A 14,945-nucleotide genomic window follows, 5' to 3' on the forward strand; every position below is an offset into this window, starting at 1 on the left:
GAACTTACCTGGGACCTCACAAACAGCAGTCAGCAGCACTAGAGATCCCAGATGTGGAGGAAACAGCTGGAGTTCCGATTTCTTCACTTAGACAGCTGGAGATTTCCCAATAAAAGTCAATGCAGCTTTCGATCCCAACTTTTTGCTGTTCCAGCTGCACGTTGTGGATCCCTGGGGAATGCACTGGCTGAGGAATTCCTGGTAGCACAGTTTCATAAAGCCATGTATATATCTGGGTTGTTTCTTATCATCATGGGATTAAATCCCGTGTTGAGCTTTACTTTGGGTAATAACGTTAAGTCAAGAAGTAGAATAATACAGAAGAGATTCAATATGCCAGTGATATAGGAAAAGAACAAACTTCAGCCTTTCAATACTATTCCCGTTTCAAAGAACAGTATAAAACCTTCGAGGGGGTGGCACCCCAACCAAAGCAGAGCGGAGAGACTAGAGCAAAGAGAATCTAAATGCTTCAGCCCAGGCTGTTTGGGGAAAGACATGGCAGAGCCTGTTCTTTGCTCGTTTTCATCACCTCCGTTACCTTTGCTTTCAAAGGTACAAAAATTTTGTTATACGCTATGGTAAAAAAAAGTGGTTTCCCATATAAAATAAGTACGCTTCCTTATCGCACGTTGATACCAATATACGGGAAGATTGTGTATTCTGAACATGTCATTTGTCAACAGCTTGTAAATCAGGTTTTTTTTTAAGTAGTCACGTTAGTCATTAACTGTTCTAAACTTAACAAGTGAACACTCAAACAGGAAATATGATACATAAACAGGAACGAAGTCTTTAACACAGCATTAAGTAAATACGCCAGTCAAAGGCTGGCCAGTCTGTTAGTAACCACCATCAACAGTTCTAAACACAACTGTTGGTTGTACAGCGTAGGTTCTCCCAGCGATGTTTGTATAATTTGCTATTGAGCAATGGAAAACATCTTTTTTTTCCCCCCTGCTACCCATTAGCAGTAATGTCTTTACATCTAGGACCCTAAAAATTTGGAGGAGGAGACAAAATCTTACTGCAACTTCTGGTTGTACGTTGCTCTCATGACTGAAAACAAATGCTTCCCGTTCCCATCTGTGTGCCAAGAACGTTCATATACATCCCCCTTATTCAACTTTTATCAGTAGTAAATGGACACCAAACAGACTCAACTGCACAACGTGACCCCTGTTTGGTCCATTTTTGTATCTTAGTCAGTACATGAACTTGAGGAGGAAAGGTGAACCTTTTGGCAAACCCTGAGTGGCTGCACTGGAATCTGAGCAGGGAAAACCCAATTACTCATAGCTAAAGACCAGTTTGTTCTCCCTTCCAAAGTCCTGCTCTAGAGCGAGTTTTATGCTCGTATTTACTGCCAAAAAATCACATCAAAATTCATGAGGCATCCAAACTCCTATTTGCGAGGACAAATTTGAGTACCAAACGCATACGCAGCATCACGTGCATCGGAGAAGGGAAAAGGAGGAGAAGAGACAGACAAAGATTGAGAGAAAAATGTGTAAAGTGGTATTATGTTATTAAAACATTACATTAGAAATAAACAGAACATAAACCCAAAAGAAGGTTTTAACGAGGTTTAACTTTTTTTTTTCTTTTTCTTTTTAAATTCGAATTGACCCAAAGCAAAAACTTACATTGCAAAGGAAGAACAAAATACATGATGATATTGGTAACGCAGCGTTGCATGGAAGCCAGAGTCGTGGGTTGGTTGCAAGTTGCTCTTCTCACAATGTCATTGGGGGCTCTCGACAGATTAAACGGAGAAAGGTAGGATCCAATTTTTTCATCTAGCCCAGCTCCACCCTGGTGAACAGGCTACATATTCTCTTTTGCCTCCAGGTATTTATCTGATGAGTTTGTCCAGATGTGGTCTACAACTGCCAACCAGAGCCAGAAAACTGAATTTTCCACGCTATCCCAAGGAAGCCAAGAGTTATTCCAAGCATGAGTGATAATGAATTAAAAAAAAAACAACAAACAAACCCAAAACAAATAAAAAAACCCCACTCAAGAGCTTTTCAAACTAACAAGTATTGTCTATAATGTAAATAGTTTAGAAATATGGTAATTAAATAATCTAAAAAACACTCTTACTCTGCTGTACATTTATAAACATAAATATTTACAAAAACTTTCTGCTTTGTTTTAAAGGATGAGGTTTGCAGTTTGTTAGTGATCAGAGTCTTTTACTCATATTGATTCTTTGGTGTATTTGCCAATTTTTTAAGGTTTATTAAAAGCGTTCAACTGTGAATTTTAAGGTAATGGAACCAGGCTACATAACAAGTCTCTATTACGCACTTCTCCTTCCACATTCTAGTCCGAATGAAAACCAAAGTTCAGTTTGTTCTTCAAAGCATTTATGCACAATATTTGAAATAATAATAATTAAAAAAAAAAGACCAAATTCCCCATTATTGAAATTATTGATTATCAACGAATAATCAGACTTCACTCGCACTCGCGCACATGTACAACTTCAGATAGCGGACAGGACTATCAGGAAGTTCAGAGACACACAGGTGCTGCGGTGCTTTGCAGAATCAAGGTCAGAGAAACCAGCTACAAGAGATGGCTTAGCATCGTAAGAAAGGGCGAGGGCTTCCCTCCACCCTGGGGAGGGGAGAGAGGGCAGGATGAAAATTAATTTAAAAGAACGGCTTTTTACTGGCCTGAAATGTAGGTGTGTTCCCTTTAGACGTCAGTTACTTAGAAGAAATAACCAAAAAACAAACCTCAAACAATAAATAATGGAATTACACATTTCTTCATTAAATAGCATTCTTGTTACCAACAAAGTCTTCCATAATGTTCTTCAGTCACAGCAACAGACAGAACAAATAATTTGCCTTAATATAGATTGCAACTAAAATATACTCTAGATTACCTTAGAAAATATTACTGCAAAAATTCAGTGGGGAAGGACATTGGTTTAGACCAACTTACAAATGTAGTGAACAATACTAAGTATTTTTTTTTTAAAAAAAAAAAGAAAGCAATTTTAAGGTTCTGATCTCATGTCACAAAACTGAAGATTCACGCTGAAAACCCGCCAGTCGATTCTTAACGCCTGTCCTGTCTCAGTACTGGAGAGCTTAAAGACCACAACAGCTGATCTTTCCGAGGAGGTGACAGACACCATCACGCACACAAGCTCACACGCACACCCCACCCACGCTCTCTGGTTGTCCCCGCTACAATGCCACCAGCACTCCATACAACCTGGAGGAAGCACTCTAAAGCTCTCCTGCCCGGAGGCGACCACCGCTCGCACGGCGTGGTGCTAAGGTTGGAGGTACTTGCTGGCTCACGCTGTCGAGACGTGAACTTTTGGTCACTCTTCACAAGCAGGCTGGACTTGAACCGATACGAGGTGGAGATAAAAAGGTTCAACATCCCATTACCAATCCTCTGAGCCATGAATCCCCAAAATCACTTATTGTTTGGAAACCTGATGCAATGCCAGGCACAATAGGGAAGAGATAATCCTCCTTGCTCGCCAGAGTTCCGGTGCATCCATTATCAGTGATAAGGTTTGTGCTCGAGGAATTGCAGTCCAGGGTTATAAGATACTAAAAGGAACTAGCACAGTTAAATAATATGAGTATACCTGCTTCACCTTGCTTTTCATATTTTTAATATTAAATATTTTGAAAGTGACAGTGTTAAACTTAAAAGCCATCACCGTTCCTTTCATCTCCCCCCTTCCATTGGTATAATTGGTACAAAAGCACTCCTGATATTGGAGAGGCTCTTCTGGAGCCAGTAGGATGGCAAAACAAAAGTAGGGGACACTGGCAAGAACCTTACGACGATTCCGTAATCCCTTGAAAATAAAGAGAGTGAAACAACTGCACATTTTGGCCCAATCTTTTTTTGATAGCAAGAACTTCCTTTTTTTTTTTTTATGATCGGAAACAAAACTCTTCAACAGATCTTTTTAATACCTAGGATGAGAAACACATTCAGTAGCCGAACTTCAGTACTCCTTTCAGTTGCTGCTTTCAGATTAATTGCAAAATTTAAACTTTCCATATTGAATGGGGGTCGTTAGTGGACAGATAAAACGCATTAATAACTTACGTGCACTTCCCGCTCTCTAATGTGAAACAAACGGAATTTTAGAGCAACTAAAAAAAAAAATAAATAAAAAAATCCATAACTGCCTTTAAAATAAAAGGGTTTGGCCAATTTCTGTTTTTTGTTTTTGTTTTTTTTTTTTTAAGTGGACACAATTTGGTTGAGAACCTGTAGATAAAATTTCAACTGAAAGTGAAATAAAGCAGGTTATACATTCATGAAATTCAGGGAGTAATAAAGGAACAGCAACCGCCGCCTGACTTCAGCAACGTCAGGTCTCCACTGCAGCGAGGCAGCAGCTCCTGCTCTCACACATCAGGCACGGAGACTGCACGAGGAATGGCGGGGGGGGGGAGAATCGCACATAAAGGGAAAATACATCAGTAAGATTATTGCACAGGAGGCACTGTATGAGAAACAGAATACATTGGCTTCAAAAAACCTAAATTTGTTTACTCTTAAGTTAATGTAAAAAATACAGAGGCCATGCCTCTCTGTAGTGTACTGTCACTGTTAAAAACAGACTTAGAAACAGCCGCCCATTTAACAGGGAATGTCAGGAAAAAAGAGGGCCTGAATTTTATGGGCATCCCAACTACAGTAATTAGGAAAAGAATATCAAAAAAGCCAATGTATAGACCCTCAAATTGAATAGGGTAACTGCATTTTTTCTTTAATTTCCAAATTCTATCACAGTACCCTAGGACATGTTGATTATCAACTCTTCCCTCGATCCTGCAAAAACATACACCCTGGCAGAGACGAAAGTCCCAACAGACAACAGGGCTCTGAAGGTCTTTCTATTGGTACCCTTTTACCCTTTTGCAGGACTGGTGCCTTGATTTCCAAACTATTTTCTTGAATAATAGCTCAGCGTGCCAATTCAAACCAACCGCTTCCCTTGAGAGGCTACCTTCCATCTCCACTGCAAGTCTGCACACTTAATGTGAAAACAAACAAACAAAAAGCCAACAGCAATTTTTAAAATGTCATATCGTATAGAAAGCTTGGACCTTGTAAACTTGGACCAAGAAACCAAAAATTAAGACCTTCTAGCATGTGGTATAAAAAACCCAAGGAAGTGTATACCTGCCTTCTGACTTCACAGAAAAATCAGAATTTGCATAGGATATACTTTGTGCAAGGCAACAAGCCTCTTCAGTATCTGGAATATAACTAATCTTGCTCAGAGTTCTTGTCTTCATGGATATCAGATATCATCAAATTTGTGTTTTAAGTAGTCTTTCATGACCTTGGCAATCGGTAGTTCATCAAGTAGTTTTAGGTTTTGAAGGCCTATACACTGACGGATTTTAATTCGGCATAGATCTTGCAAGTTTCTGGGCTGTCCTGAAAAGACAAAAGGAACACATAGAAGTAAAATGATCACATTTTAAATGTAGTTTAAGAAAGCATTTACTCAGTAAAATCACAGATGTTTGCTGTTTTCTAAGAGGCAGAGGGAAGGAAAAAATTACAAGGGGAAAAAGGGTGGAAGTTAATACCTTTCTAATGAACAATAACTCAATGAAATCAACGGATGGACCCTAAAAACATTTTTTACACACACATAATTTTACTGATGCCAGGTTAGAGTGACATTATCCATGTGAGGATTCTCATGAGGTGGCAACATACGCTTATGCATTGTAGAACAGCGTAACTCCTCCATTTAACTCTTTGTGGATTATTTTTTTTTCTATCCTTTTAACACCTGGGGAAAAAAAAAAACCCTCAGTCTGGCTTTTTTTCCAACATTAAGACAAAAATGTCTACATTCCACTGTAACAGGACTGGGCAGTTTCCTTAGAGAGCGAGGATTTATAAAAGTTATTCAAGGATTGCGTGGCAGAGCTAAAGATTGTCTTTCCCTTCTAATGAAAAGACGAAGCCTTTAGGCTCTGGATGCAGCCCCAACCTCGTCAAACAGAGAGAGATGAAAATATGATTACCCGCTATTCACAGAGGAAAAGCTTTTACTGACACCACACGAACTTCAGAATTTCTGGCAAGGGCTTTCCAAAATCACTGGTTCCTCTTCAAACTCATTCTTAACAGGCAACTGTTCAAAGTCAGACACCTTGACAAACAGTCCCCCATGCAACGTATCGTAAGAAAGATTAATCTAGCCTTGTATCCGAAAGAACCCAGCAATGGATCCCAAGGAAGAAGAAAGAAAGAGCAGAACAACAGACATTGAGAAATCCTGTCCCAATATCCCCTTCCAGCTTTCAGCACCGGTGCCTTTGGGCCTTCCGAAACCAGAGATTGCACACAGATCTGTGTCTTTAATAGCTGTGAACGGCCTGCCCTTTGTAAATCTCTTTAATGTTTTCTGAACCCATTCATACTTTCAGTATCCAAAACATCCTGTGGCAACAAATTTCACAATATAATTAGGCGTTGGCTGGAAAACTACAAAGTGCTTTTATTTATTTTAGATCTGCTTCCTGATCGCTTCATTGCGTGCCTACCATTCTTTGAGTTACAGAAAAAAATAACGAATAATTGTTCTCACGCCAGTCGTGATTTTACATACCTTCATATTATTCTCCATCCTCCACTCACGCTCGGTACCTCTTCCCAAAGCTGAAGACATTTGCTCTGTTTAATAACCTCCCACCATGGGAACTACTCCAAACCTCTGACCAAACTAGCTGCCCGCCTTTGTGCTTTTTCCCCCCATTCTGCTATATCTTTTTTGAAATTACCCAAATAACACATCGAGGGTGTGCTAGTCAATATTTTGATCATCGACTTAACTATGTCATGGCCTGGAGACAGAAAAAAAAAAATTAAAAAAAAAAAAAAAAGGCACCTGATGGCCGTCCGAGTCAAAATACTCGGCACCATGAACAATGTAGGTGCTTACGCTGGTATCAAGATAATCTGTCGCCAACAGAGCAACTTATTGCAGTCTTCTATTATCCGTATAATCGTTAATGGTAAAAGACAGTGCTCGCTTTTGCAAAGAAAGGCATGGTGATTTTACTGAGCTGACTGCTTGAATCAATCATTTCTTTAAAAAGCAACACAAAACAACAAAAGTGACTTTAAATAACTTAGATGGACGTTTCCAATTAGCTTTCCTGAGCTGCCACCAATTAAGCAGGACGTTTTCGAAAGAGGAAATGCCTTCCGTACGGGGCTGCGATGCGGGCGGGCTCTACGGTGGACAGTGGATGCTGTCAGCTCACCGGGCACAAACCTGTTCGGAGGAGACGGGAGGGTTTTTCTTGCCCGAGTCAGCCCCAGAGCTGGCTTCGGACCCCTTCCCTTCTTCCATCCTCCTCCTCATTCAGCAACAAACCTTCTATCAGCTAAAGACACTGACATTATGAGTTTATTAGACTTTCCTGGTAAGCACAGAGTAAAGAGATTATGAAACTATTTCCTGTTTTCTACTTGGGGCATTTTGTACATGGTTTCCGTTACCCTTTATAGGGAGTTCCCCCTTTTTTCTCCCTGCACAGGTTCTCCTGTAGAAATGGGCTGACAGACAGGTATACACCGGGATTTATCTTAAGCACTAAAATTATCCGAGGTAAGCTAGCAGAAGTAACACATGAAAATAGTCACAGCCTGTTTTTAAAGAAATAAGATTTGAAATTAAAGAGCATGAAAATTTGAGTTCCCTTCATAAGTTTAAAATACTTTTATTACACTTATCCCCACGGTACCTGAATGTCAATTTATTTTTAATTATCCGCTTCAGCCATGACTTAGAATACAGATCATTTGTTACTTTGTCCACTGGTGGTTTCTTCTTAGCAACTTTTTTTTTTCCACCTGAAGGAATGAATTTATATAACTCGGATAACAGCTTCAGGGAAAGAAAAGTTACTTTTGGTAAGAAACCAAGCAGAGGAATCTCTATGGTGATAAAGAAATAGTTCTAATGCTTTAAATGTGAATGCAAACAGGGTTCAGAAAGGATGTACCTTTCCAAAAGTTAACTGCAAATAGCAGTGTTAGAGGGTGCAGAGAACTACAGATCTTTATGTGTATTTTCTGTGTTAGAGTACACAATAATACAGCTGTGAGACACTGATTTCTGGTTTCAGAAATGAATGCCTTTTAATTAACATCCTACGGGTTTTTTGAGAACAAAATGGAACAGACAACTTAAAATACCCGGAAGAAATTGGTCATCAGTTAATTCAAAAAGACCCGATTATCAAATGTATGACATTTTCCCCTGATAAGCCTAAAAATATTTCCTGGGAATGTGTTAACAATGGACATCGCCAGTGTTAAGCACCAGTTGCTACATCTAGTGGCTGTTAGTGTCTTAGGTCACGCCTTGCAAATTCCAGGGTTATTAATGCATTTGTGATTTATTAGAAACGGTGTCTAGAACACTTACTCATTCTTGGTTGCATCTGAATGAAAAGGAAAAAAAATAAAGGATTACAGACCGATGTCAGTGAACCTTGGTTTGGCAAATGAAAAATGTTATTAGTAATTTGGCAGAGTAAGACAAGTTAAATAATGAATAAAGTTCTGTTTAAAAACAATTAGGAAGTAGCAACTTTGGTTATATCCTACATCACAAGTCTGTAAAGTTATTTATGCAAATGAGCTAGAAAGGAAGAGAGTTAGAAAGAAAACACAAAAAACATGAAAGGTAAGTTTGACCTAATCACCACCATCACGCAAAGCAGTGATATAAAACTACTGATTGCCTTAAAAAAAACCCAACACATCCCTGCTCCGGTCTCAAAGGGACACCTCGATGACGGCAGTGCCGTTGTTCTGGAGCAGCCGGGTTATCGTTGGGCTGTTTTACAGCCCCAGTTACCATCAGGACAGCAAACACCTAACGCTGCCGTAGAGCTGAAGGTTTTGCTCACGTGTGTTCATCGGAACAAGTTAGGTAACTTCAGTCGATTTATTTTGCAGGTTTTATAGTGGTAATCAAATAAATGAGAAGTATTCATTACAGGGAAAAAAAAAAAAAGAAAAAAAAAAAAGAGACGTATCTTCCACAGCTCGTGCTACGTGCTGTAATGGAAAGCAGAAATCCCCACCACGGCGCTTCCTGCGCATAGTTTCCCAAACACGACAGAAAGGTTTCTTCCAAACAGAAGAAATGTAAAACATAGGGTTATAAAATAAAGAGGAATTGCTTTGTGATTTTTTTTTTCCTCTCTCTAGAGGTAGCAGACTTCAGTATGTACAAAATATAAACATTTTCCTAACTCAGTCCTTCAACTGCTAACACAGTAAGTTCCTGGGCTTCCCCCTCCTTAAATAATTAATAATTATTTTACTTAAATAATGAAATAAACCTTTCAAATTATTATTAATTGATTGGCCTTCTCTGGTAAAGCAAGGGGAAAAAATTGCACGTTTTACCAGCAAGAAATTATTACAATTAATCCTGAATTTCCACTCAATACTCCATTCCTTTCCTTCCTGCAGTTTCACGATTTTTCTGTTATTCTATCTGGGAGTTTGCTGGTTTATCCCAGAGACAGACAAGACTTACATTTAGGATTTACTACTTATACAAAGAACAGTATGTCATCGTTACAAATGCTCCGCAGCTTATGCATTTAAACCTGTGCCTGCCCCTTTTTCCTACGCAGACCATGCCCCCTAAGAAATAAAACACTAACTCGCTAACAGGTCGATATTTAAGGATCATTAAGGTGTAACATTAGACCTTGTACCTCCGAGAACACTGTCGGGACCCTCACCCAGTTTTAGGCAAGTGTTGTAAAGGCGGAAAGGGGGAATCCCTACCACTTTCCTCCGCTGAAGATGCAAGAGCATCTGCGCAAAGCACAAATCATGAACTGACCCGTTCTCTTACCCAAGAGAAAACTTAGGAGTAACTGAAATTAATACGCTTGTAGGCTGCGAGAAGATCCTCTCTGATGTATTGTTCTACCCACTTAAAAAAAAAAAAAAAAAGTACTTTTAAAAGCAAACAATCAGTGTCATTGATTTGAAGTGGATAGGCAGTTTTTGAAGAAGTTAAAAAATGAAAAATAACATCACTGATACATTTGAGAAGCCGCCCACAGTTTTCTCTGCAATATTAATACATTTCTCTAGAAAAAAGGCTTACAGTGGTATTTCTCAAACTGAGCCTCTCCCTCCCCTAGGAATTGTGAAAGGCTGAAAACAGTAGCAAGAAACCATTGGGTACTTTCTTTTTAGCTGCAAAGGAAACTTAAAAATAAAAGTTTTGTGAGACATTAAAAAAAAAAAAAAGTGGAAACCAGGCTGACGTATGGCTGGCAGCAGCTCAGTTCCTCTAGACTACTGGAATAAGTATTTATATCTGCAGATAACTATTAAATCCATCTCTTATTTCACAACTGTGAAGGAACTCTGTTACTGCCAACAATTTAATTTAGTTATGATTTTGTTGCCCTTCACCAGGCGAGAAACACATCGACGAGGATGCACAAAGAGGATGATACCAAAAGGATGCCATCACCTTGCAAATGGCTGTTGCTGAGCCGAACGGGAATTCAGCCGTTCACTGCAACAGGAGTCGCCCTAGGCTTGGGAAATGCATTCCCTTGTACTCCGTAAAAAACAACTGCAGAATTAACTCGAGAGGATATCTGGTTTCCCAGCATTCAAAATGCCAGAAAAAGCTAGTATCAAGAATCTATAGGTCTGAAATATATTAATATAAGACACGCAGGGCTGAATTTAGAGAGAAAGAGAATGACAGAGAGTTGATGGAGAAAGTGAACAAACTCCTTGAACCGGAATCTAGCAACCAGACAAGAAGCGCTTTTAAATCTTTTTAACTGGATAGCATACAAGTTATTTTAAAAGTTCTAGTTTAATTTTGTGTTCAGTACGCCTCCGTTAGAATACTTGAGCTTGAAGTATGTTTTCATTGCTCGCCGAAAAATAGTTCTCCACAATGAGTTTTAGATGTCTATTAAATTTCAGTATTTCTGGCACAGAAAATATGTACCAAGGAGGAGTGTATTTTGGACTGAAAATTTATATATGGAAAAGCAGACTGCCAGTAAAGCTCAATGTTAAGTATAACAGGTGTATTTAGCAATGAAATCAAGATTTGAATGCGCTTGTATAAGATTTTTTTTTTTTTAAATATTTTGTAACGTTCCTATAAATTCAGTCTTACTGAAATTGCTATGAAAATTCACCTAAGAATTTCAATACCATAACGTCTATCTATTTTTGGTAGACAGTAAGTAAAGTGCTTTGAACATAAAGACAGGTTTAAGCTGCACTGTTGCACTATTTTTATATTATAACAGAGTACAGGTTAGGTGTGCAAGTGCGGGGGGGTGGTGGCTCTACCTTACGTACCACTTGTAGAAATTTTAATTATTTTTTTTTCCCCACAGGCCTCTTCAAAAAAACCTCTTCCAAAGTATACGTCTGTGTATAGATATATAAAAATGACTCAACTGCTTAACACAGTCAGTCAACTGCACTCTGATTTAGTAGCTACACTGTCCAAGATCGCACAGTTAAACAATTATCTGAAAGGTACCTTCCCTCTTTCTAGAAAGAAAGAGCAGGCTATGTCTGTATAAGGGTATCAAAAACTATTTAACAAACAGGTACCTGTAATCTGCAGAAAGTAATCATGATTCAGATGGTATTTGTTTATCGCTGATTCAGATAAAATGAAAACTATAAAATAAGCCTCTTGCCCTAATTCCCTGCATAACTCGGGATGACAAAGCAGACCACATTCATTAGTGCAGGACTCCAGCAGCACCCAAGGAAGCAGACAAAGCTCGCAATTCCAGTAAAGTTCTTCTATGTTATAACAAACATGAAGATACTGTTTCCTTTGCAATTATCCGCGTACTAAAATATGTAGAAATCTACTTAATTCACTATGACATTTCCGTATTCATAAGAGTTTAAACTATGCAGAGACCCTTCTTAAAATGTTCTTCCAGTAAAACTAAAAAAAAAAAAAAATCCTACTGAAAAGTTATCTTTATTTAGCAAAGGAATAGAGACGAAGAATGTATAAGGATTTCCTTAACAGTACTTTTGTCTCAATTTTTCTGCACATTTACGCTGCTATATAAATCTAAACACAAATTTACACTCTCTAGTCAAAGCCAAAGATTTGCCCTTTGAAAAATAAAAAAAAAAAAAAAAGGAATGCAGATGAAATATTTGTAGTTTAATTCATTTAAGGACCTTTAGATCTTGTTCCAGATCTGCAGTTAGTTCTTTGATACCTGTTAACACACATGCCATATTACACTACCGTGGCCGTCTCCATTTACGCAGCTATTTGCCTCGACACAGACAAGCAACTCGCAGAGCTACTCATAGACTCTCTTGTCCGCAACATTATCTGAAGAGTGATTAAATTAAATGAGAGCTACGGGGAGGGCGAAGGGTTCAAGCTTTTTTATTCCCCTTTTTGAGATCATAATTGAATTTCTAGTATCTTAAAGTTTATTTAAACTTTTAAGTATTTTTCTAATACTCGTATTTTTTCCTACCTCTGATATTCTCTTTTTAAGTTTTAATATTCTCAAATCCCATTCAACTTCACCTTCAACATAAATCATTCCATCCGTGACTGTAATTGCATATGTTAATTCTGTAGACATATACGCTACCAAAAAAATAAAAAATAAATGTCTATATGTATCTCTATCTTCATATATATATTATATACATGCATCTCTATTTTAATTTTGCATTAGTGTATTCCAAGCTTAACCATCCACAGTCCTGACGAGAAGTTCAGATCTCATAAAACTGAAGCATTATACTGAAGTACTCCAAAACAGCTCTTTATCAGACTATCTCAGGTACTACAGTGGTTGCCAATAAACGGTTTTTGGAGTAGGAAACTGTAATACATATATGGAAAAGGAAGGTGATTAATAAAATCATTGCGTAATTTTCACCTTCAATATTGTCTTTTTTTTTTCCACAGGGAGACATCACTCATTTTTCTATTGCAAAAAAGGAGGGAGGAAAAAAAAGTGAAAAAAAAATAAAAATAAAAGGAATAAGACATGAGTGACTGTCTAAACACCAAGTCAACAACAATGAAAAACTTTGTTGTTCCTAACGTCCAGCTTCGTGCTTAAATAGTGAGACACAACTAGAGAATAACTTCCTCTTGGAATTATTCTAGGAGCAAAGGAATCTCTACCTGTAACCAGGAAGAATATCAGACCTTCAGGGTCAAACCCCAAAATCCAATATCTTCTTGCAGACTCTCAGGGCCAATACTGAGTATTTCTGAGAGTTGGTTTCTTGCCTGTTATTCACAACCGGGCACCTGGGCTAAAGGCTGCGATTATTACCGATTACAATACCTACCAAAACAAAAAGAAATTCACATATGATGTTTTCTGAAGAACTGAAAATGTACAAATACGTTTTCCGAGTATAAAAAAAAAAAGCTACTTACATGTAGACTGCTAAATAGTATCCCACTTATACGATGCATGCAACTGCTTTCACTTGAAGACACAGATCAGTTTGATAACTTTCCTAATTCACATATATTAACCTTTAAGCTTAAAAATATTTATCTACTGCAAAAGTGAAAAGTAATTCCTGTTTTACTATCAAATATACTCTTCAAAACTTCCGATGCACATATAAAACTTACAGCTATGGATTTCTATATAAAAGAGTTGGTAAAACATTCAAATAAACAAACCAGAAACTCCCGTTAAGTCCTACGACCCAAGGCACTGTTCCCAACCACAAGAGATAATTTCAGGAAGCCTTCCGCTAGAAGAATTCTCTAAAAATTTTGTAAATTTTTCTTCTAGTAAATATAAATTGCAATAGACTCAGAAACAAGATTCTTCCCCGAAGTGCTACAGCGTGAGATCTCAACAATTCCCCCTACAGAGCCTGGTCTAATTGGAAACTCCACTACCAAAATCCCAGCTCACTCTTTAGCCATTTCTTCTCTCCTACACCACCTTACTAAAGCGATTATTCATGAAAACCGTGGAAGACAGTGTTTGGATATTTATAATAAGGGCAACAGAGTCTGTTTACAGCTGTTTGTAAACATATATTCATTATAATTTTGCTGCAAAGTACAAAGCTGAAGTGTTTCTGTCAGCACTAGTCCTCCCTGCTTTCCCAGTTCTCCCTCCATCAGCACAAAACCGGGATAGTTCCAACACTGTTACATTAGCCACAAATTTAAGCGGCTTTTCTGTAGCAGAATTTACTTCTCACTTAACATGAAACCCTTAAGGTACGGAATCTGCACCCTAAAAGTGAGTTACAGTACCGGTTTCCAACTTTCTGAATTAGTCTTTAGACATTGAGGAAACACGGAAGCGGCCTGAGCCTTTCTGCTTACCAACGCATCCTAAGCCCGTGAAAATTTGGAAGTTTGAATATTGTATCATCTACTAATAACCCTGATAGTGCTAATATAAAGTCAGAGGCTTCCAAAAAGGAAACTAGAAAGAAAAGTGTTTGAATGAGAAGGGGAGGGCAAATTAAAATCTATTAGTTGCTTGTATTTCTTACTATCTACTTCTACCTTTCCAAAAATTCTCTCTTTAGGTCTCAGACAAAAGCAAAAACACCACCACAAATCACAAAGACAAAAATGAAACTCGAAATGCTTATTTGTGTCAGCTACTGACAATAGATCTCAGCTGATTCACCCCCAGTCCACAAGGAATTTCGGTTTCTTTACAGAGTACATGGGGTGCTTTTTTTTCATTAAAAACCACTACGTCCAAAAAAATAAAAGGCTCTGTAGGGGAAAAAAGCCTATATGAAATACCCCATCCTCTATAGCACAAATATCATCCTAGTAGGATGACAATTTATCAGGCCATCTTAACACATTTGAATTAGCAAACTCCTGCTAATTGCTAATCAAC

General features: G+C 38.1%; 1 protein-coding gene across 6 annotated transcripts in view; it reads right to left on the reverse strand.

The window, feature by feature from the left end:
* Window positions 1–3,890: 3,890 nt before the first annotated feature.
* The window catches only part of ASB7 (ankyrin repeat and SOCS box containing 7), a 30,753-nt gene continuing 19,698 nt past the window's right edge, over window positions 3,891–14,945 (reverse strand). For 4 of the 6 annotated variants that reach the window (XM_074600977.1, XM_074600978.1, XM_074600979.1 and 1 more), the window contains exon 6: window positions 3,891–5,442. In XM_074600977.1, the coding sequence (XP_074457078.1) occupies window positions 5,303–5,442 (140 nt within the window). In that variant the 3' untranslated portion in view covers window positions 3,891–5,302. Of the gene's footprint in view, window positions 5,443–13,231; window positions 13,398–14,945 lie in introns of those variants that run through there. The other 2 variants (XR_012589062.1, XM_074600981.1) reach the window with 2 other exon arrangements.

This window comes from Larus michahellis, chromosome 9, assembly GCF_964199755.1.
Source record: "Larus michahellis chromosome 9, bLarMic1.1, whole genome shotgun sequence".
In the NCBI taxonomy this organism is placed as follows: Eukaryota; Metazoa; Chordata; class Aves; order Charadriiformes; family Laridae; genus Larus; species Larus michahellis.